At 56.5% G+C, this 19619-nt stretch overlaps 1 protein-coding gene across 4 annotated transcripts in view; it reads left to right on the top strand.

Annotated features, from left to right (window-relative positions):
- The first annotated feature begins 5455 nt into the window (after positions 1-5455).
- GFRA2 (GDNF family receptor alpha 2) overlaps positions 5456-19619 on the top strand; it is an 88737-nt gene continuing 74573 nt past the window's right edge. Inside the window, exons 1-3 of one of the 4 annotated variants that reach the window (XM_032389070.1) lie at positions 5456-6258; positions 11521-11835; positions 17501-17584. In XM_032389070.1, coding sequence (XP_032244961.1) covers positions 6219-6258; positions 11521-11835; positions 17501-17584 — 439 coding nt within the window. In that variant the 5' untranslated portion in view covers positions 5456-6218. The remainder of the gene's footprint in view (positions 6259-11520; positions 11836-17500; positions 17585-19619) is intronic. The other 3 variants (XM_032389072.1, XM_032389073.1, XM_032389074.1) reach the window with 3 other exon arrangements.

The following is a 19619-nucleotide window of genomic DNA, read 5'->3' as shown; positions in this document are numbered from 1 at the left end:
CCCCCCCCCCCCGTGCAGTATGCATTTCTTCTCTCCTAGCCTGATCCCACCCACTCTGCCCAGCAGCCCTGTTCACTCTTGGGGATCAGAAGATTTAGTTAAATCCCTGCTGGTCTCCATTCCCAGACTAGTTCTCTCCTTCTAGGCTGGGCCTCAGGGATCTGGAGTGGCCCTGTGGGGAGGGAGTGTTGGTAAGGGTGTTCAGCCTGCCATTTTGAGGGAGACAGAGGGCTGGAACAGGGCTGGGAAAGCCCATGGATGAGCTGGGCACTGTGCAGCTTCGCCATGTTGGACAGGATCCTTGCTAGGCTCTCTACTTGAACTCCAAGAATGAGGCGAGACAAGGACCACAGGAAAAAGAAAAAAGAAATTTCAGTTTTTACAATGTCTTCACATTGGTTGCTGGGCAGGGCAGGGAGAAAGGGAGTATTTAAGATGCTAACTGGGACATGAAAAGTTACAGGCTGGAGGGCCATCACTTTGCTTATTTATTTAGGGCACATAGGTTACCAGGGAGGAACCCTGGATCCCAATTGCCAGAGCTCGAATCATGATTCCGCCACTTAAAATATGACTTTAGCAGAGTTAAATCACTTTTCTTGTCTCAGGTTTCTCATTTATAAATGGGGCTGTTAATAGTACCTACCCCACAGAGTTATTATAAGAATGAAAGAAATAACAGCATGCATGTATCTTGCCATAAAGCTGGTTACTTTATTTTTTCCAATGACAAAGCCTGAGAAGTCAGGGCTGGTCACCCTATCCTGGCTTGACCACTGTCTGAGTAGGAGGCAATTTCCCCCCTCCCAGGCCTCTGTGATCAATCTGTCAGCAACGGCTTGCAGGTTTATCTTGATACTGCCTCTGACGCCTTTTCCTGTCCACACCTACGACCGCCTCCTTCTCCACGCCCTCCTATCCCTGCCCACCACTGCTTTCTGTCCACGCCCATCGTCACCTCCCGCCACGCCCACCACCACCTCCTTGTCCACGCCCACCATCACCTCCTGCCACACCCACCCCCCTTCTCCACGCCCACCTCCTCCTATCCCTGCCCACCACTGCTTTCTGTCCACTCCCACCGTCACTTCCCGCCACGCCCACCACCGCCTCCTTGTCCACGCCCACCGTCACCTCCTGTCACGCCCACCACTACCTTCTTCTCCGAGCCCACCATCACCTCCGCCACGCCCACCGCCACCTCCTCCCGTTTTAGGCCCTCCTTACCTTGGGTGAGACTGTTATAATTGCCTCCTAACTGTTCTCCTGTCTCCATCCTTCACAGAGTTGTCGGATCAATCTTCCGAAAATACCATTTTCGTCATGTCACTTGTCTGTTCAGAAACTTTCGGTGGCTTCTAGGGGAGCAAGTCCAAAGCCTTCGCTAGCTTGGTCCTCCACTGTCCATCCCAATGGGACCTTCCAGATCTTCTTCCATTAGCCCGTGCCGACCTGTGCCCATGGTTCCTTCTCACTCTTGGACTGTTTCTCAAACCTTTCTTACCACTGTGTGTTTACCTATGCTGTCCCCTTCTCAGAGCTCTCTCCTCTGTTGCAGCCAAATTCTACCCATCCTTCCAGGTCCAGCTGGAATCCTGCCTCCCCAGCAAGTCCTGAAATCCAGTGGTACTCTTTTTTTCTCCTATTTGACCCCAGTGTGCCTTTGGGTTGCTCACTATTTTCATGGGTACATGCATGTGCATGTAACTCTGTAAATGTTTCCCGGGCAGGGGCAGTTCTGATGCTGTGCTGGGGACAGAAAAGGGGTCCAATAAGTCTGTGCTGGTTGATTGATTGCAGGAGACTCTGGTGGGCTGCTGTCCCATGGTGGTTTCTGACATGTCTTAGCTGGCACCTTCTTTTTATTCCTGGTTGGTTTTTATCTCCAGGGCAAGGGAACACTCACTCAGCCTTCTTCCCTTCACTGAAGGAAAGGAAGGGATGAGATTCTGCTGGGAGCAGCACAGGTCTGGTCAGCTGAGCTCTGTGGCTAATGCGTGTGTGCATGTGCCTGTGTGTGTGTGTAAGCGTGTGTGTGTATGTACATGCACATGTGTGTGTACTGCACGTGTGTGTACTGCAGTGGGGCTGCAACCCCCTCCCCCAGTCCTTCTTCCCTCTCTGCTACTGCTCTTGCCCTCCAGAGAATCCACTCCACAAGATGAGTAGGTCTAGAGAGATGAGGCAAAGGGAAGAAACTAAAGGCCTAAGTGTTCTCTTTCCCTCCCCTTTGCACATCATAACTTCTGGATATTTGATGGTGGAGGGACAGGCAAGGTGGGTGGGTGGGCAGGAGGCTTACCTGCTGGTTAGCTCAGGATGGCTGGGATGGGCCCTTCCAGGTGGTCTGAAGGAATATAGTACCTGAGGGTGTGTGAAAGTGTGTCAGTGAACCCCAGGGGCTTTTGGTCACACCCACTGACTCTCCTTTCTCCCATGACTCCCTCTTGCAAGATCTCCTATCCCTCATACTCTACATAGTAGTCTTCGGATCCCTGTAGACTTTTATCTTCTCTTCTCATTTCCCACTAAGTTTTATGCCTTGTCATAGGTTCCCAATCCTTTTCCTAGATCCCAGAGGAAAGGGGTGACATTTTATGAACAACTTCCTATGAACCAGACATTCGACTAGCTGTTCTGTGTACAGTGTCTCATATAATTTCTTTGAGGGTTTTTTTTTAAATTCCCATTTTATAAAGATTTTATAGATTAAATTGCCCATGGTTAATATGTGTTCATCTGTATTTCCTCTGCAGATCCTGGCCGAGGGGAGCCTTACATACAGCACATGCTCAGGAAATAATGGTATGGCACTTGGACTGCCATATGTAAGGGCAGCTCAAGGTGAGGCCTGGGGTCAGCAGAGGGTAAGCTGTAGTGGGAGAAGCTTATACAGATAGGGGGGAAAGAGGGCCCAAGGCCAGAGTGCCCCACAGCCACAACAAGCTAAACGTTGATCTGGCTGGTTTTGTCCACTGTCCTTGTGAAGGCCTGGTGACCCCAAGTCCCTAAAAGGCCTCAGCCACTCACCTCTTGCTACCACATTCTAACCCCCCCCCCCAACAAGAGAAGTCAGTGGAAGCCACTCTTGGGTGTCCATTGCTGCTTTCTCAGCCCCCTTCACCCGAAAGGGGGTCAGGCGAAGCTTCCACATATGTTTCAGAGTGGTCCTTCGTATACCCACTGGGGTTAAAAGACAGTTTAACAAATTTTTGGAGGAGAAAGAGGGATGTGGTAATTTGGGAGCCTGGAATAGAGCCCTTGGAAGAGGGAAAAGCTGCATCGGATATCAGAGTGTGGGGATGGTGGAGGGTATTTGGGTGACCAGAAGGCCCTGAAGTGGGGGAGCTGAGCGAGGAAGTCCATTTATAGCTGGCTACCAACCTCTAGCCTCCAGTCCAAGACGCCCCAGTTGTATAATTCCTATCGGCTTGTCATCCTTTCATCTATACTTTTCTGAAGTTGGTTCTTTAAGTTCCCGAATTTTGGAAAAGAAGCGGGGAGACCTTGTCAGATGTGAAGTCTTTTTCTAGAACTGGAGAGGCCCGGAGCAAAGTCAGGGAGGGCTGCCCGGAGGAGGCTTTCCCCAGCTCCTCTCCCCAAGCTTTCCTAGGTCTGGTCTTGCACTAACTGGCTAGGGCTGCGCCTCCTTCGGGCATAATTCAGTGGCATGGGGAGGATATAGGGCTCCGGCCAACGCGCCAGGATGAGCCAAACAAGAGAGGCATTCGGGGGAGACCCGCGCGCTGTGCTTCCAGGGCTGGGGAAGACGAGTTCCCGCCTAAATCCGCAAGATGGAAGTTGCTCCCTCTAGCTTTTCCACTAGCGAAGGCTGCTGGTTTTGTGAGTGACCCCTCCCTTTGAGCCCAGGTCGATTTCTAACATTTACTCTTTATAATAGAGTCTTGTTCGTTTAAAAATGCATGGTAAAAGACACTACCAAATACACCTTAGATCCGGCCCAGATCCGGTTTTGGGTAGCGCGGAAAGTTTACAAGGCACTGGATGTACCCTACCCCGGCAGACGGGGTGCGCGCGGAGCTGAATGCAGGAATGTGTGCACCAAAACCGAGGGACGCAGGCAGCTCTAACGTTGCTGAGGATGTGTCGGGAGGGAGAGTGAAACTGGGGTGCCTGGCGTGCGTAGGCGTGTGCCCCCGCGTGTCCACGGCCCCGCCGCCTCGCCCCCTCTTGCCGAAACGTGCCAGCAACCTCAGCTCTCTTTCAGCCCTTTCCCAGCCAGACGCTTCCTTTTTGGTGCCTCTGGGCGTTTACTGTAAATTCCGTGACTAAAACACGCCGGTGAGCCCGGCCCATCGACAGATGGATCAATCGCCCCCTTCTCGGCTGGGGGAGGGGGACCCCACCCGGAGCCTCCGAAGCCGGTAGCTGCCGGCTGCCTTGGGAGAGCTCTCGGAGCCCAGCCCGCCGCCGAGCGCGGGCCGCCGAGCTTGGCACGGAGCCCTGGGCCCGGTCGGTCTCGGGTGCTCCCGCCGGGGTGGGGTGCGAGCCCCCGACCGATCCTTCCGGTGCGGCTCGGGCAGGTCAGCCGGCCTCGGAGGAGGCGGTCGGGGCGCCCGGGCATCGCGGCCTTCCTCCCGCGCCAGGGGAGGGGAGAGGAGTGGGGAAGGGGAGTCTCGAAGGGCTGCAACGCCGGGGCGTGAGAGGGCCGAGGGCGCCAGGGGCGTGTGGGGAAAGTTCTCGAGCTCCGCGTGGAGAGCACACGTGTATGCGTGCTAGGGGCTAGACCCGGGCAGGCAGGCTGCGGGGGGACGCTGGGAGCTGGCGCTGGAGGGGCTTCTTTTCTCTTGCGCCTTCGGGGAGAAGCTCTGCTTCGACTCCCCGGCCCCAAGAACGCATCCGCCCAAGGAGGGTGGAGCCCCTCCCCAGACCCTGGCCGCCCAGCCGGGGATTTTCGAGCGCCCCTCCCCCCATGCCCCCGGGATGGCTGGGGTGTCCTGGACACTCCACGCCCTTCGGCCTCAGCTGAGCCTCCCCAGGTCTCCGGGACCCGTGGGCCGAGGCGGCGGGGGCAGGGGCAGTGGGGGTTGGAGGGTGCAGCCCGCCCGCGGCGAGGGGTGTGTGGGGGGGTACGGTGGCGCGCTGAGAGGGGAGGAGGAGGGTGCGGACGCTGTGGTGGGTTTGAGCCGTAGCTCGGGGAGCCGGTCAGTTTCCGGCCAAGGCAGCAGGTCAGTCCCGGGAAGGGCGGGCGGCCGAGCAGAGGGAGTGAGCGGCGAAGCACTCCTCTCGTCCAGCGTTCCCTGGCGCCACCGCCACCGCCGTGTCGCCGCCGCCGCTGCAGAGTGTCGCTGCTCCGCCGCGCTCCCTCGCCCCGAGCCGCCAGCCGCCTGGGAGCCTGAGCGCCGAGCCCCGGGCGGAGAAGAGGGGCGCGGGCGCGAGAGCCGCGGCGAGGGAGCTGCGAAGGGGGAAGGGGGCGGGCGGAGGGAGGAGCAGGGAGAGAGGGAGAAGGGGGAGGGAGAGAGGAGAGCGAGGGAGAGCTGGAGAGAGCGAGAGCAAAGAGCGAGAGCCAGGGAGAGGAGAGGGAGGGAGAGAAGAGAGAAAGACACACGCACGCAGAGACACACAGTCACTGGAATTCCATTAGAAAAAAGTGAGACGAGCAAGGGTTAGCGGCAGAAGATTTTTTTTTTTTTTTTGAATCTTTTCTTCGTCTGGGTGCGAAAGAAGCGACTCCGGGCTCTCGTCCTCGAAGCTCCCACTGGATTGTTCCTTGGCGCTAACACCCGTCGGTGGATTTCTCTCCTATTTGCATTTTATTCTGACCCCCACCTTCGCTGCTTCCTTTCAGCCTTTCACTCTCAAATCGCCTCTTCCCCACCTCCCTAGTCCGCTCCTGGGAAGCGCAGGGGAATTGGACCCGCGGGGACTCGCGCCTTCCCGGACCAGCGGAGGGGAGGACAGAGCGAGGACCAGGCTGTCGGCTTGCAAAGCAGATATACCCTCCTTTACGTGTATATTTGATTTTAGTGGGCAAGGGGGGCGTCGAGAGGCAGCCCACCGCCCTCCTGCCCCCCCCCCCCCCCCCCCAAGCCAGAGGCGAGGATCGCAGGACTCAGGATCTTCATCGGGTGGACTAGCTGGGATCTCCGCATTGGATTTGGGGCTGATTATCACTGCTTGGCTATTATTATTGTTGTTGTTATTTTTTTTTTTTACCCAAGGGAGAAAGACACAAAAAACTGTGGGATTTATTTAACATGATCTTGGCAAACGTCTTCTGCCTCCTCTTCTTTTTAGGTGAGTACCTGCGGGCGGGGAGGGCAGCTTGTCCGCCGGAACCTGGGGGGCCGCGCGGGACCGCGCGTTCGGTCGCCGGCGAGAAGCCGGGAACGCGGGGGGCGAGCGGGGCGCGGGCTGGAGACCGGCGGGGAGAGCGCGCCGCGGAGCGAGCCGGGCCCCCGCGCTGCCGAATCGAGCCGGGCCGGGCGGCGAGGCAGCGGGCGGAGGGACGCGAACCGCCGCCGGCTGGTTACGCAGGGGGCTTGGGAAGGAGACTTGGAACACCATCGCCGCACACACGCACACTCGCTTACTCACACACAATGCTAGCACTCATTTCTCTCAAAATAATGGGTTCAAATTGCGGCAACTTAAGAAAAAAGAATACCAACTCTAGATCTGGAAGAGAGGAGGGTGGGGAGCGGCTCTGTGTCGCGGAGAGAAAAATCATGCCAGTTCCATCTTTCTGGTCGGCTCCTGGATCGGCCCGGGCGGACGGCATGGGTTTCTGGATCTCCTGCTTGGACATCGGTGCGGGCAGCGCTGGCTGCCATCCCCTCACCTGCCAACCACCCTTCGGGAAATGCATCCCCCTTCCCGCTCCCCGAGCCCCTTTTCCAGTGGCCCCACTCCCTGGAACACTTTTCAAGTTTCTCCCCACCCTTTGCCCGCCCTCCGGCCCAGACCCGAGCCAGATGCGTGGGCAGGAGTGAAACGTTGCGAGCAACCGTTCACTACCTATCCCTCACCACTTCTGGCCGCCTGGGGACCCTGTAGCTTGTGGGAAGAGGAGGGAGGGAGGTCAAAGTTTGCTTCCTTGGGTGAAGAGGGAGAGGAGTAATGGAAAAAAAGGGATCTGAACAAAGACCATTGCTCATCCTATAAGCCCCCTCCTCCAAGTGCAGGGAGGAGGGGCTGCCTGGTGTCCCTGAACCCTGGGCAGTCTCCCACTCAGAATTCCCAACCCCTCGCGCCCTTTTGTGCTATGTGAAATCTCAGCTGCTTGGGAAATGGGTATAGAGAGAGCATTCTGGGAGTGGAGGTGAGGAAGAAGGTGTTTGCCAGCCGGGTGCTGACCTGGAGTCCCTGGCGAGGCTGCTGCCCCTGGGTAGGTGCTCTGGAGAGGGAGCTGGGTAATGAGTGTGTTGAGGGCGCACACATCTGCTTCCGTGTGGATGCTGTTCCAGCCACCCTGGCCTGCTGTTAGCCTCTGGTGAGCCAGGGTGCCTAGCTGGGTCAGGACTGTACCCTTTCTCTCCTGGAGGAGGCGAGAGGGGAAGGCCTGAGGGGGTAGGTGCCCATCACAGAAAGATGTTTGTGGTCTAGTAAGTGCCCTCCTGGCTTGAATAGGGGATTTGAGTCAATACTGATTAGACCCTTTGTCCACCCCCTGCCTCTACCCTGTCCCAGAAGCTGCGGTCCCCCAGGGTGCCTGGCCCTGCTCTAGGGTGTGGCCTTCACAGGTCCTGCCCCCCTAAACCAGAGGCAGCTGTCTCCAGGGTGGGAGGGGCTGCAGGAGGAAGCTGCAAAGGTGCTCCGGGCCCACTGTGAGCTTGCAGCCTTTCCTGGCAACCCATTGCAAGTGGGCTCTCATTCTGGAGGGGCTGTTATAAAACCTGACCTTTTCTCCCACTGCTGTTTGAAAACCCAGCTTTCTGGGGCTAAGAAGAAAAGAAAATTGTATTTCCAGAAAAGCAGCCGGATTGCCCGCTGCTGAGCTATGTATGTCTATACCCCAGAGGGGCCTTCTGATGTCCCGGGGTGGAGAAGAGCGTTATGGGCCCCTTAGTCCTGTCTAGGGGCCCATGTTGCAGGCAGGCTTTTTTCAGCTGGGAGGGCTGTGGAGTTGACTTTGTTCTCATGATATAGGGGTATGTGTGTGTATGTGTGTGTCAGAGATGCACCCGGAGTCTGAGACCCTGGGGGCAGTGGTGAGAGGAGGAGTAAGAGCAGGGCATCAGCAGTCCTTTTGGTCAGAGCCCTTCAGTTCCCTTCCCTTGAGATGCCCCTTTCCAGAGCTGGGGGGAGGGGTTAACTGAGTGACCACCAGATATTAGAAGACTCTGGGTTAGGCCAGCCAAGGAGGAAGGGATAGGTTGATATTAAGGAAACTTCAGCCTCAGGGCCACTTTCCTTGGCAAGGAGCCCACAGTTGGGAGCTGGTTGGAAATTCCGCTTGGGGGGAGAGGCTTTTGTGGAGCTTGAGACTGGGTAGGCAGCTTCAGTGTGTGTGTGTGGGGGGCACGGTGAAGTGTGGTGCCAGGAACATGGGTCTTCAGTGTGCCCCCCAAGGTTCCGAGTGAGGCCTGGAGGTAGAGAGGCCTTTCTGGCCCAGTCATCCTGACCTCCAGGGTTGACATTCCCAGGGAGAGAATGAGATGGGGAAAGTCACTTGGGGGCAGGGCTGGTCAGAGGGCCCACTTCCCACTGGTATCCTAGTATGCATTCTAGCTCTTGTGGGGCTGTTCAGTGCGGGAGGGTGTTTGCAGCTCCGTGTAGTCTCTCAGTCCCCCTTGTCTCTAGAAGCTGTTCCACATGTCTTTTCTTAATGGATCTGAGTTTTCTCCTGATTTAGAATTTGGAAGCAGCAGGATACCTTCTGACCTTTACTCTTTTAGAATTCTTGGCCCAAGGCTCCCAGTTGCTATTTCTTTCTCTGTCTGGGCTTGATTGGTTCTGGGGGTCATGACGCCAACTAGAAGAGCCAAGGATGGGTGCAGCCAGGGAGTTTGGGGAGAGGATGCACTGGCTCTCTGCAGAGCATCTTCCTGCCCTGGTCACGTGTACCAGCTGGCAGCATGGGGGACGCCCTTGCTCTTGGCACAGGAGCCCAGCATTTGTGAGGATTGTCCTGTGGGGCTCTAGGACCCACCTGTAGGGCAGGCAGGGTAAGTGTCCTTCTTGCCCCAATCCCCTAGGCCAGTGTCTTGACCTTTAAGCCTGCCCAGGATGCTCCCTTCCCGGGCTGTCTCAGACAGTGCATCCTCAGGCACAGTCAAGGTGGGAAGGGAGAAGGCTGCTGGGACGCTGTGGGGAAGTCCGTGGAAGTCCCAGGGCTGGGTCATTCTTGAGGCTCTAGCACGCAGGCTGGCCGGCTGGCTAGGTGGGGGTAGCAGGTGCAAGTGAGGCTGGGTCAGCTCAGCTGCTCCTGGGCGGCCCAGATGCACTGAGTCCTGCTCGGGGACCTAGGAATTTGCTGAAGCTAGGAAATAAAGCTGCTGCCTCGGCTTGGGCGGAGGACACCTCTCCAGCCAGTGCCTGGGCAGATGCCCCGCTGTTCGTGCCCATACCCCATGCTGGCTTCTTCTCTGGTCTTGTCTCAGCCTGGCCACAGCCTTCAGCTCTTCCTGTCCTGAGGCAGAGGTGTGGTCAACGGGAGAAGGAATATCTTTTTCTCTGGCCCTTATGGCCTTCTCCACTGCAGGCCTACCCCTTGCTCTTCTACTTCCTCTCGTGGCTAGGTCTCCTCCCGCCAGTGGTGGAGTCCTTTCCCTCCACAGCTGTCTGGAGTGACAGGCTCGTGGTACAGTGCTCTGCCTCCAGGTGTCGCTGTTTCCCCACGGTAGCTCCCCCCCCCCCCCCCCCCCAGCAGGGCCTACTGGGGGAAGGAGTGAGAAGTGGCCATTCTGGATAGGGATTTGGGGGGGGGGGATGGGAAGGGCAGATTCTACGGGATTCTGAGGAGGGGACTTCTGGCCTAGGATCTTAGTATGCTTTGGGCTGGATGGAATGGAGGAAGCCTCCCAGGTCACTCCTGGGTCTTGGAAAAGGCAGTCTTGGCTCTGGCATATGGAGGGGCTTTCTCTGGGGCAGGATCTGGAGTGGACAGGAAGACTGGGGTGATGTCTGTGTCTAGAGGAAACCATTTTGGGAGCTTGATGTTGACAGGACCAAGTGGGCTTCTCCCTGCCCTTCACTTATGAATCTTTTTCCCGGAGCCCCTTCCTTTAGAGGACTGTGGGTTTAGATGCTCTGAGGGTGATGAATAGGAAGGGTGGTTGAATCCTGCTTGTTCACCTTTGGAAAGGCGAGGCTCCACGTGCACGGCCAGAGTCCAAGGACGGAAGCTCTCTCCCTTTTGCAATTGGCTTATTATTCGGCTTTTGGAAAGAAGGAAAAAAAAGGAGAGACCGAGGGGGAGAGGGTTTCAGAGAAGGGTGGAGAGGAGAGGGAAGAGAGGAGAAGTGGAAGGTGCTAGAGAGAGAGAGAGAGAGAGAGAGAGAGAGAGAGAGAGATGGGGCACAAGGCTATTCAAAGAGCAAAGGTGATGGAGAAATAGACCTTAGGAGGAAGTCAGAGAGAGAAGTGTGTGTGAGAGAGAGATGAGAAAGCCACACACACACACACACACATACACAAGGAAGAAAGCTAGGGGCTTGTCAGGCTTGCCTGCGCCACTTTCTTTCCACAGGGCTGGGGTACAACTTGGCCACAGAAGGCATGTTTTCAGGTGTCCAGCCAGGGTGCACTTGGACTGGAAGGTGTGGAGGGCTGGGCTGGAAAGGGGTGGCTGCCCCCTTCTGGACATGCCTCAGGCCACAGGTCAGGCTTGTCTCTTGAGGTCTTCTCTTAGAGTCTGGGAACTCAGAATGGACAGGCCAGGAGTCTGAGGGGCCCTTTCAGCCCATGTGTGACCTTGAGTTGTCATCTCCCTTCTTTAGGTCTCAGTTTCCCCAGGGTAAAGTGGTGGGGTAGGGGGAGCTGGATGCTGTGGTCTCTGAGGTCCTAACAGACCAGGAGAGTAAAATTATTTCCTGCTGCTTTCCGAGTTTAATCCAGCCTGTTGGCTGGACATCTGGTGGAACTGAGGTGGATGGAGGTTTGGGCAGCAGGAAAGCGAGAGTCCTCCTCTGCACACTTGGGCAGGCCCTGCAGCCCCCAGCTCTCCGCTGAGCCTGTGGCATCCTTCTCTGGCCTCCTGGGGTTTTCGACTGTCTGTGATCTTGCTGGAGGTCTTCGGGCTTTCCTCTGCTCCGCTCCTGGGCCCAGGGCTGAGGGGTGACCAAGTGGAATTGGAAGAGAATCTGGTAGAGCCAGGGCACAATGACAGCTCGAGGTCTCCTTTGGGCTTGAGGAGGGATGTTGGTGTCTTGGGAACCTTTCAGGGCTCTTGCTCAGACCCGCTGTGTGGTGGGGAAGGCAGCATGGAGTCGGCCTTGGTGTGCTTTGGAGTAAGATGGGTGTGAAGTTCCCCGAAGGGCCCAAGCCCCCAGGCCTGCATCTTGGGTCGGAGGTCGTGGCGGCCCTCATTCATGCTTGTCTTCCCTCCCCACCACCCAGACGAGACCCTCCGCTCTTTGGCCAGCCCTTCCTCCCTGCAGGGCCCCGAGCTCCACGGCTGGCGCCCCCCAGTGGACTGTGTCCGGGCCAATGAGCTGTGCGCGGCGGAATCCAACTGCAGCTCCCGCTACCGCACGCTGAGGCAGTGCCTGGCGGGCCGGGACCGCAACACCATGCTGGCCAACAAGGAGTGCCAGGCGGCCCTGGAGGTCCTGCAGGAGAGCCCGCTGTACGACTGTCGCTGCAAGCGGGGCATGAAGAAGGAGCTGCAGTGCTTGCAGATCTACTGGAGCATCCACCTGGGGCTGACCGAGGGTAAGCCCGGCGGGGGCGGGGGTGGGGGGGAGCCGTGGGGGGGGGGCTAGGTTCAGGGGAAGACTTGGTAGTGGAGGGAACCGGCCAGCTCTCTATCGCTCCCTGCCAGGGGAGCCTGGAACATAGAGGAAGTAGCTGGCCGACCTAGGAGGGCGGCTGTTGGAGGCGGCCAGGAGAGGTGAAGGAGGGGGCAGAGTGTCAGCTGGGGAGGAGAGGGGGCTGAGTGGTGGGAGAAGGAGAACAAGGCTGGAGAAAGGAGGGGGGTAGGGGTCAGGAAGAGGATGGATGGACGGATGGACAGATGGAGGGACGGACTTGTGCAGTGGTAACAGAGAAGGGGAGGCAGGAGTACCCAGGCAGATGGGGGGGGTCGCTGCAGGCAGAGCTGTGCCTCCAAGCAAACCAGCCCCTGCCACTCCCCGAAGGCCTGGGCTCTGAGCTGAGGGCAGTCCCATTTTTGCTCTTCCTGCTGCCAGGAGGCTTGCTCTTCAGGGGGCTTCCTGACCCCAGGGCTGGCCTAGGCCCCTTCCACAGGGCTTGGAGCAGTGTGTGGGCAGCAGGCCCCTCCAGCTCCCAAGGTGGAACCTGCCACCTTCCCCTCCCCTAACAGCCCGCTCCCCGATGTCATCCCCTTCCAGACCACAGTGTGGAGGATTCGCGTATAGTGCAGGAGGATTGGCCACCTTGGTCAGACGGTCATTTATTGATTCAACAACTGTTTATTGAGAGGTTATCATCTGCTGGGCATTGTGGGAACACTTGAGAACAAGTGGGGGGAGTCTCTGTCTTCATGGAGCTCATAGTTGGGGCGGGTGCAGAGAAGTGAGGGGCTGTCACTTGGTGGCCTGAGTGATGTCGGAAAGCACTGGTGCTGTGGGAGCCCCACGGCAGCTTCTTACAGTCTCAAGAGTCTTCCTGGAAGAGGCAGCCTCTGAGCTGAGGCTAAGAGTGAGCTGCAGTTACGCCCGGAGGGATATGGGCAGAGTGTGGGAGGTGGAGGGGGAGCTTGGGCAAAGGCCCTCAGGAGGGAGTTGAACTCACTTGCAGACCAACAAGTAACTCAGTGTAGTCAGGTGGGGAGCTGGAATTGGGGATGGGGGGAGGAGAGGGGAGGGGTGCGGGACCTGCTGGGCCTCAGGGAGCCCTGCAAGGGGAGGCCATGCGATCTCGGCTTCAGGACAGTGAAGATTGGAGGCTGTTCCTGTGATCCAGGCCAGGGGTTGTGGTGGCTGGCTGAGGACAGCGGCAGGAATGAGGGAGGGTCCAGGGAAGCAGAACCAACAGGTCTTGGTGAAGGGAGAGGAGTCAAGGAGGGCAGTTTTTTGTTTTGGGCAATTGGGTGGGGGATGGGGCCGTTCGCAAGAGGCAGAGAAGGTTTCGTGTGGGGGGAGGGCAGGGAGATGACGCCTTAATTTTGGGGTGTGTGGCTCTGGTTGGAGCCCAGGTGGGGAAGCGGCTTTGTACATGGAGATTTAGGAGCTGCGGTCAGCCAAGGCCAAGGGTGTGCGCACACTGAGGGGAGGGAGGGGACAGAGCCCCTGGGACCACCACAGACATTTACAGATGGGCGGGGGAGGCAGGGACACCTGCAAGGGTGCAGGAGAGAGGCGGGAGGGACAGCAGGGGACCGGGGAAGGAAGGAGGGCCAGCAGTCTCCAGTACTTGGGGTCCAGCAGGAGAGGGTTGGTGGCGTGGCCCTGTGCCCTTGGGGTGAGCTCCGCAGGTGGCCACTGGGAGCAGAAGCCTGGTTAGGGAGTGAGTGGGAGCTGGGAAAGGTGACTGTGGACAACTTCTAGAAGTTTGGTGTGAGGAGGAGAGGACAAAGGATGACTTTTTTTTAAGATGTGAGAGGGTGGAGCAGCTTGAAATGGAAAGTAGGCCAGTAGTGGTGGAGTGTTGAGGTGAAGAGAGGGGTACGCTGTGGAACGGCGTCGGTGGTTAGCCTGAGATGGAGAAGCAGCATGGCCTCAGGGTGCTGGAGGGGAGGGGAAACGGGGACCGGGTGTGGGGGCCGGAGAATGAGGGATTTCTGAGCAGGTGCTGAGGTGGTTCCAATACACCCTGAATGTGGGAGTAAAGCGGGCAGGTCATTATGAACAGTATCACCACCGTGAATAGCAAAGTAATTCCTCTGACTCAGTCTCCTGTTCCCAGCAACCTCGAGTCCTGGAGCTAGAGGTGAGCAGAGAGAGGGAAACAGTGCCACAAAGTGCATGTCCCTTATTCCCTGTGAGGTGAGGGAGGATGCCTCTCCAGTGCCTGAAAACTGAGGTCCCTGAGCCCACAGCTGCATTCTTTAGTTTCTTGTTTTCTTTCCTGAGGCCTTCAGTTTCAACCTAGGGGAAGTGGGGCGGTACCTTGGGGTGGGCTTGCTGAGGGCTGCAGGATTCCCAGGGGAGGGGACAGAAGGACTGCCAGCTGGAAGAGCCGGGTGGTCCCCCTGAGAGCCTGGCCACCTGAGTGGCTCCCTCTGGCATTACTGCGCCAGAGGGCCGAGGCCCTTGCTGGTGGGAGCCAGGCAGTGGGGCGTTTGGATGAAGATGGCGTGCGTCATGGGCTTTATGCTACGTCCTGTGCTTTGCTCTTCAAGGCCCTCTCAATTCAACCCAGCAGTACCGGACGGGAGAGGCGTGAGCCGGCTTGCTGGTTCTCTTACTCAGCAACCATCTATGAAGCCCCGACTCTGTGCTTTGGGGTGGGCGAGGGGAAGCACTGATTCAGCTGTGGTCCCCTGTGCTGGGCTGCGTGTGGCTAGGAGAACTCTCCCCTGGGCCAATCCTACAAAAGTAGACCTCCTACTTTCTCCTTCCTCAGAATGCACCCCGCCCCCATTCCTGGTTCTTGGGAGCCAGAGGTGGTTTCTGCCTAGAGCTGGCCAGGGGAAGCTGAGAGGCCTTTTAACAGTAGGTAATGTTCCTGTGAGTGACAGGATCCACCTGAGAGTTAATTATTCACGGTGTGGGATGAGTGGTCTCCCTGGGGGAAGCTGCAAGCACTTCCTCCCTATTCCTTAATAACACTTAATAACCTGGCTTGGGCCTGGGGCGGGGTGGGGGATTGTGGGGAGGAGAGATCTGTGCTGGTTTGGACTTTGATTGTGGCTTCCCCTTGGCCGCTGCTGGCGGGTGTGATTGCTCTGGAGGCTGGGCCCCACCTTCTCCCTCCACCTGAGGCTGAGCTGTGCATAGTCTGAGGACCTCAGCTGCGGACAGAGCTGGTGGTGGCAGGAATGTGGCCTCTGCTGAGCTCCTAGATGTTCCCAATTGCAAAGGACCTAGAGATCGTTCTGTCCCACTCCCACTTTGGTGGGGAAGCTGAGGATGCAGGGAGGAGGGTTGGTGGGACCAGGGCCCCCGACTCTTTATCCAGACCCCTTTCCAACTGCCCTGGGGAGAACCTGTGGCCTGGGGCTCAACTGTCCCTTCTGTCACCACCGCCAGTATTTACATGGTGGCGCTGTCCCTGATGGCTCCACGGGGCACTTGAGACCAGACTTCTTGCCTTCTCCAGAGGTGGCCCTGAAGTTCAGGGTCATTCTGGTCCTTCAGATGTGAGGAGCAAAGGCCTCTCGCACAGGTCATGGCCTGGGAATCTGACACCTTAGGTTTGGGTCAGTCTGGTGGCCGGGATGCCCGAGGGGCCAGGTGTCCGATTTCCTGCTGGTGAATTCTGCCGCAGGAGCATGCAGCATGAGTTGACTTAAATAGGATGGGCCTTTCCCAGCCAGTCCTGCAAGAGGCTGTTTTCCCCCTGGACACTACCCCCCAACCCTGCAGTTGATCATCCTAGCTGATCCGCACCCAGGTGCCTAGCTTTGCCAGGTGCAGGAGGGAAGGACAGGCCCGGGGCTGGGGGAGCAGTCCTGCTGGCCTAAGACTGACCCTATGAAAAGTCCAACAGCAGCAGTACTTGCTTAAGAACAGTTTGGTTCAGCAACACTTTTAATTTTGGAGACCGTATTCATCATGGCTAAGTACTTGGATTCTGGAGCCAGCTGCCTGGGTTTGAAACCTGGCTCTGCCACTTACCAGCTGTGTGACCTTGGGCCAGTTACTTAACATCTCAGACCAGTTCTTTAGCAATGAAACAGGGAGAGGAATAGTGCCTATCTCGTAGAGAAATTAAGAGGATGAAGTGAGTTCGTACACCTAAAGCGCTTTCAGTGGTGCCCGCGCATAGAGGGCTCAGCATAACATCATTTTTCCTACAAAAACGCTTCCTAAGCTCTTGTATTATTTGGCCCCAACAAATGGCAGTGGCTGGTAACCCCACCGCTGGGATTTTCTCTGGTGCCTGTGGGTAGAGAGGAGGACACTGAGATCGTACAGGCCTGGTCAGTCCCGGGGGCAGGTGGGATTGGAGACTGGCCTGAAAGGATCAGTGCCGTTTGGATGTCGGTCAGCAGATAGTGCTTAGGGCCCGTCGTGTGCAGGGCATTCTGTGTGCTGTGTGTTGCGGGGCGTGAAGGGTGCTTGCTCCTGTGAGGTGAAGTAAAGGGTGGGGGCCAGTTCTCCAGGGGGAGAATGAACATCTGGGGGTCTGTACCATTTTTGGGGGGTCTGCTAGCTATAGCAGACAGATGCCTTGCTCTGTGAACCAGCAGAGGGCCGGATGAGCCTTGAGTGCTGGCCTCTGGGGGACCTCACCCCTTACAGGCAGATTGCAGGTCCCCTCTTCTGGATGGCTGGCCCCGTCCTGCAGGAGGCCCCGTGGATGCCACCACACTTGTGCTCTTCTTCAGGTGCTGGACCCCGGGGGAATGGGAAATCAATGTGTGAGACTGTGGGTCATCACCTATCTCCCCCGCCCCTTCAGCACACACACACAGTCTGAGTGATTATCCATTGATTTCTCCTCACAGTAACGTCTCAGGAGGATATTTCCTCTCCTGCCGAGGTGTTGGTGGAGGGGGCGGGAGTCCCGATGAGGAGGTGGTGGGTCTCCAGGGCATCCCTGTGCCATTTATCTCCTGTCACTCGCTTGCTTTTCTATTCACCAGCCCTCTGATGCACCCCAGAGCCCTGAGGAGAGGTCTGAGAAGCCAGCAGGTGGTGGGGAGGCCAGGGAGGGAGTGCAGAGTTGGGGAGTTGGTCAGACAAGATGGGGGTCATGCCTCCACTCAGCAGACCTTCAGCCCCTCCAGGCAGACTCTTCTGGTGACATGATGGGAAACAAAGAGGAAGTTCTGTGCCTTAGGTGGCCTGGGCAGAGCGAACCTGTAGTGATGGGGGAGAATGTCAGCGTGAGGGCCAAGGGACCAGAGTCTAGTCTAGCTCTGCCACAAGGAGCTGTGTGATCTCAGTCAGGTGTCTTTACCTCTCTGGGCCACCTCAGAGTCCTCTCTTGTGAAATGAGGAACTTGTACTGAACAACCTTGGAGGGCCTTTGGCTTCAAATCCTTTGATTTATGTCTGGCCTTCCGCAGGCTGTCCACCTCCCCAGTGCTTTCTTTCCAGAAGCATTTGGAAGTCCTTAAAAGAGGGCTGGACATGCAGGGAGGTCAGCAGAGGGAAGCGTGAGCAGTACTGACCTGCTGTGGGAGACTACTCTAGTTGGAGAGAAAGAACTCACCCGTATGAAATGTTCAGCATCTCATGCATCACTTGCTCTTGTCTAGCACCGTGGGAGGGGTGAACCTGTGCCTGACGCTGGTTTTCTCTTCCAGGTGAGGAGTTTTATGAAGCCTCACCCTATGAGCCGGTGACCTCCCGCCTCTCGGACATCTTCAGGCTTGCTTCAATCTTCTCAGGTAAGTGGGCTCGTGCTAGGGCCTCCCCAGTCCTCCTAGGTGCCCTGGTCTTCAGTCGGTTCTGCCTTCCACCAGCAAGCCCCTTCGTGTTTCTGAGCTTCAGGTCCTCATCTGTGAAAGAAGAAACCATTACACCCACCCCTGATGTTGTGTGTGGAGTGGAGCATTTATGGGACTTGCCTAGAATGTGCCTTCCGTGCAGTAGGTCTTGAATTGGAAACCTGGTGTCACTCTCCTAGTTTGTCACATGTCTTGCCCTGCGGGGTCCTTCTTTCCAGTTCCCAGCTCTTGCACTTTGGAATTCTACTTTGGTCAAGCTGTTCAACTTTTCTGTGCCTCAGTTTCCTCAGTTGCACAGTGGGAGAGTACCTACCTTGGGTTGTCGTGAGGTCTGAATGAGCCAGTGGTTGTGAAGGGCTCAGCGAGCTGCTGGGCAACGCAGCCCAGGGCCTGACCAGGAGCCATTAGCTGTGGCTCTTGGTAGTAATATCACCCCTCTCGGCTCTGCTCTGGGACTCCCCTTCCCCCGGGGGCTCTTCTTCTTGAGCGCCACTGAGAGGCCTCTTAGTCCCGGCCACTCCTGCCCCGGCCTGCCCTGGCCTGCCCCAGGAAGTGAGAGGACTGTGTGGAGCTCTAGCTTTGCTTGTCATGGTCCCTGTGCAGGAGTCCGCGGACTTTGTTGGTTCCTTCTTCTTGGCCTGTTCCCTCTGGCATCTGGGAGACCTGTGGGCCCAGGGCAGCCGCCCCTGCTCAGGCACTGGGGAGGGCGTGCCTGTCTTGGGAACCGCTCTGTAGGGGCTGGGGACGAGCTCCTCCTGAAGCCACCACTGGTGCTCAAAGGGTGGCCGGGGGGGCCTGTTACGGTACAGGGCCCCAGACCTCAGGTTTCTAGGAAGTTTTGTGGCAGTATGTGAAGCCTTCTGAAGTTTCTTTTGCTCTAAACCATGGGTTCTCAACAGCAGCACTGTTGGGGTTTTGACCTGGATAATTCTCTCCCGCGGGCAGAGCTGTCCCATGCATTGTTGGATGTTTAGCAATGTCCCTGGCCTCTACCCATTGGATGCCAGTAGCAACGCACTGAGTTGTGACAACCAAAAATGTCTCCAGACATTGCCAAATGTCTCTTGGGGGCACGACTGCTACCAGTTGAGAAGCAGCGCTCGAAAACTGTGAAATGAACGACTCTCCAGTGAGACCCTAAACCCCTTCAAATGAAGAATTCTCTAGGACACTGTTTTTCAAACTTTCTTTTTCTGTTATTGCCCCCTGCTAAGGAGAAAAGTCAATTCTCTGTAGAGAAATACTGTCTTAGTCTCTTTGGGCTGCCGTCACAAAATACCACGTTGGGGAGCTTCAACAACAGAAATGTATTATCTCATAGAGGCTGGAAGTTGAAGATCAAAGTCTGGCCAGGCTTGGTGTCTGGTGAACACTCTTTTCCTCACTTGCAGATGGCCACCTTCTCACTGTGTGGGAAGGGAGGGGTGGTGAGGAGGGAGGGAGGGAGGGGGAGAGGGAGCGAGGGGGCTTTTTTTTTTTTTTTTTTTTTAAATATAAGGATACCATTTCTATTGGTTTTGGCCCTACCTTCTCACCTTTATGACCTCACTTAACCTAATTACCTCCTAAAGCTCTGTCTGGAAATACAGTCACATTGGAGATTAGGACTTCAGCATATGAATTTGGTGGGCACAATATAGTCCATAGCAAATACCAAGGAGTACCTACTTTTCTTTTTTTGCCTACCCAAGAGCCAATTTTTTTTTTTAATTTATTTTATTTTATTTTATTTTATTTTATTTTATTTTATTTTATTTTATTTTATTTTTATTTTATTTTAATGTTATGTTAGTCACCATAGTTAGTCATCATTAGTTTTTGATGTAGTGATCCATGATTCATTGTTGGCGTATAACACCCAGTGCTCATTACAACACATGCCCTCCTCAATACCCATCACCAGGCTAACCCATCCCCCCACCGCCCTTCCCTCTAAAACCCTCAGTTTGTTTCTCAGAGTCATAGTCTCTCATGG

The sequence above is a fragment of the Phoca vitulina genome, unplaced genomic scaffold (assembly GCF_004348235.1).
Source record: "Phoca vitulina isolate PV1807 unplaced genomic scaffold, GSC_HSeal_1.0 scaffold53, whole genome shotgun sequence".
Classification (NCBI taxonomy): Eukaryota; Metazoa; Chordata; class Mammalia; order Carnivora; family Phocidae; genus Phoca; species Phoca vitulina.
This window is presented reverse-complemented; position numbering and strand designations above follow the sequence as displayed.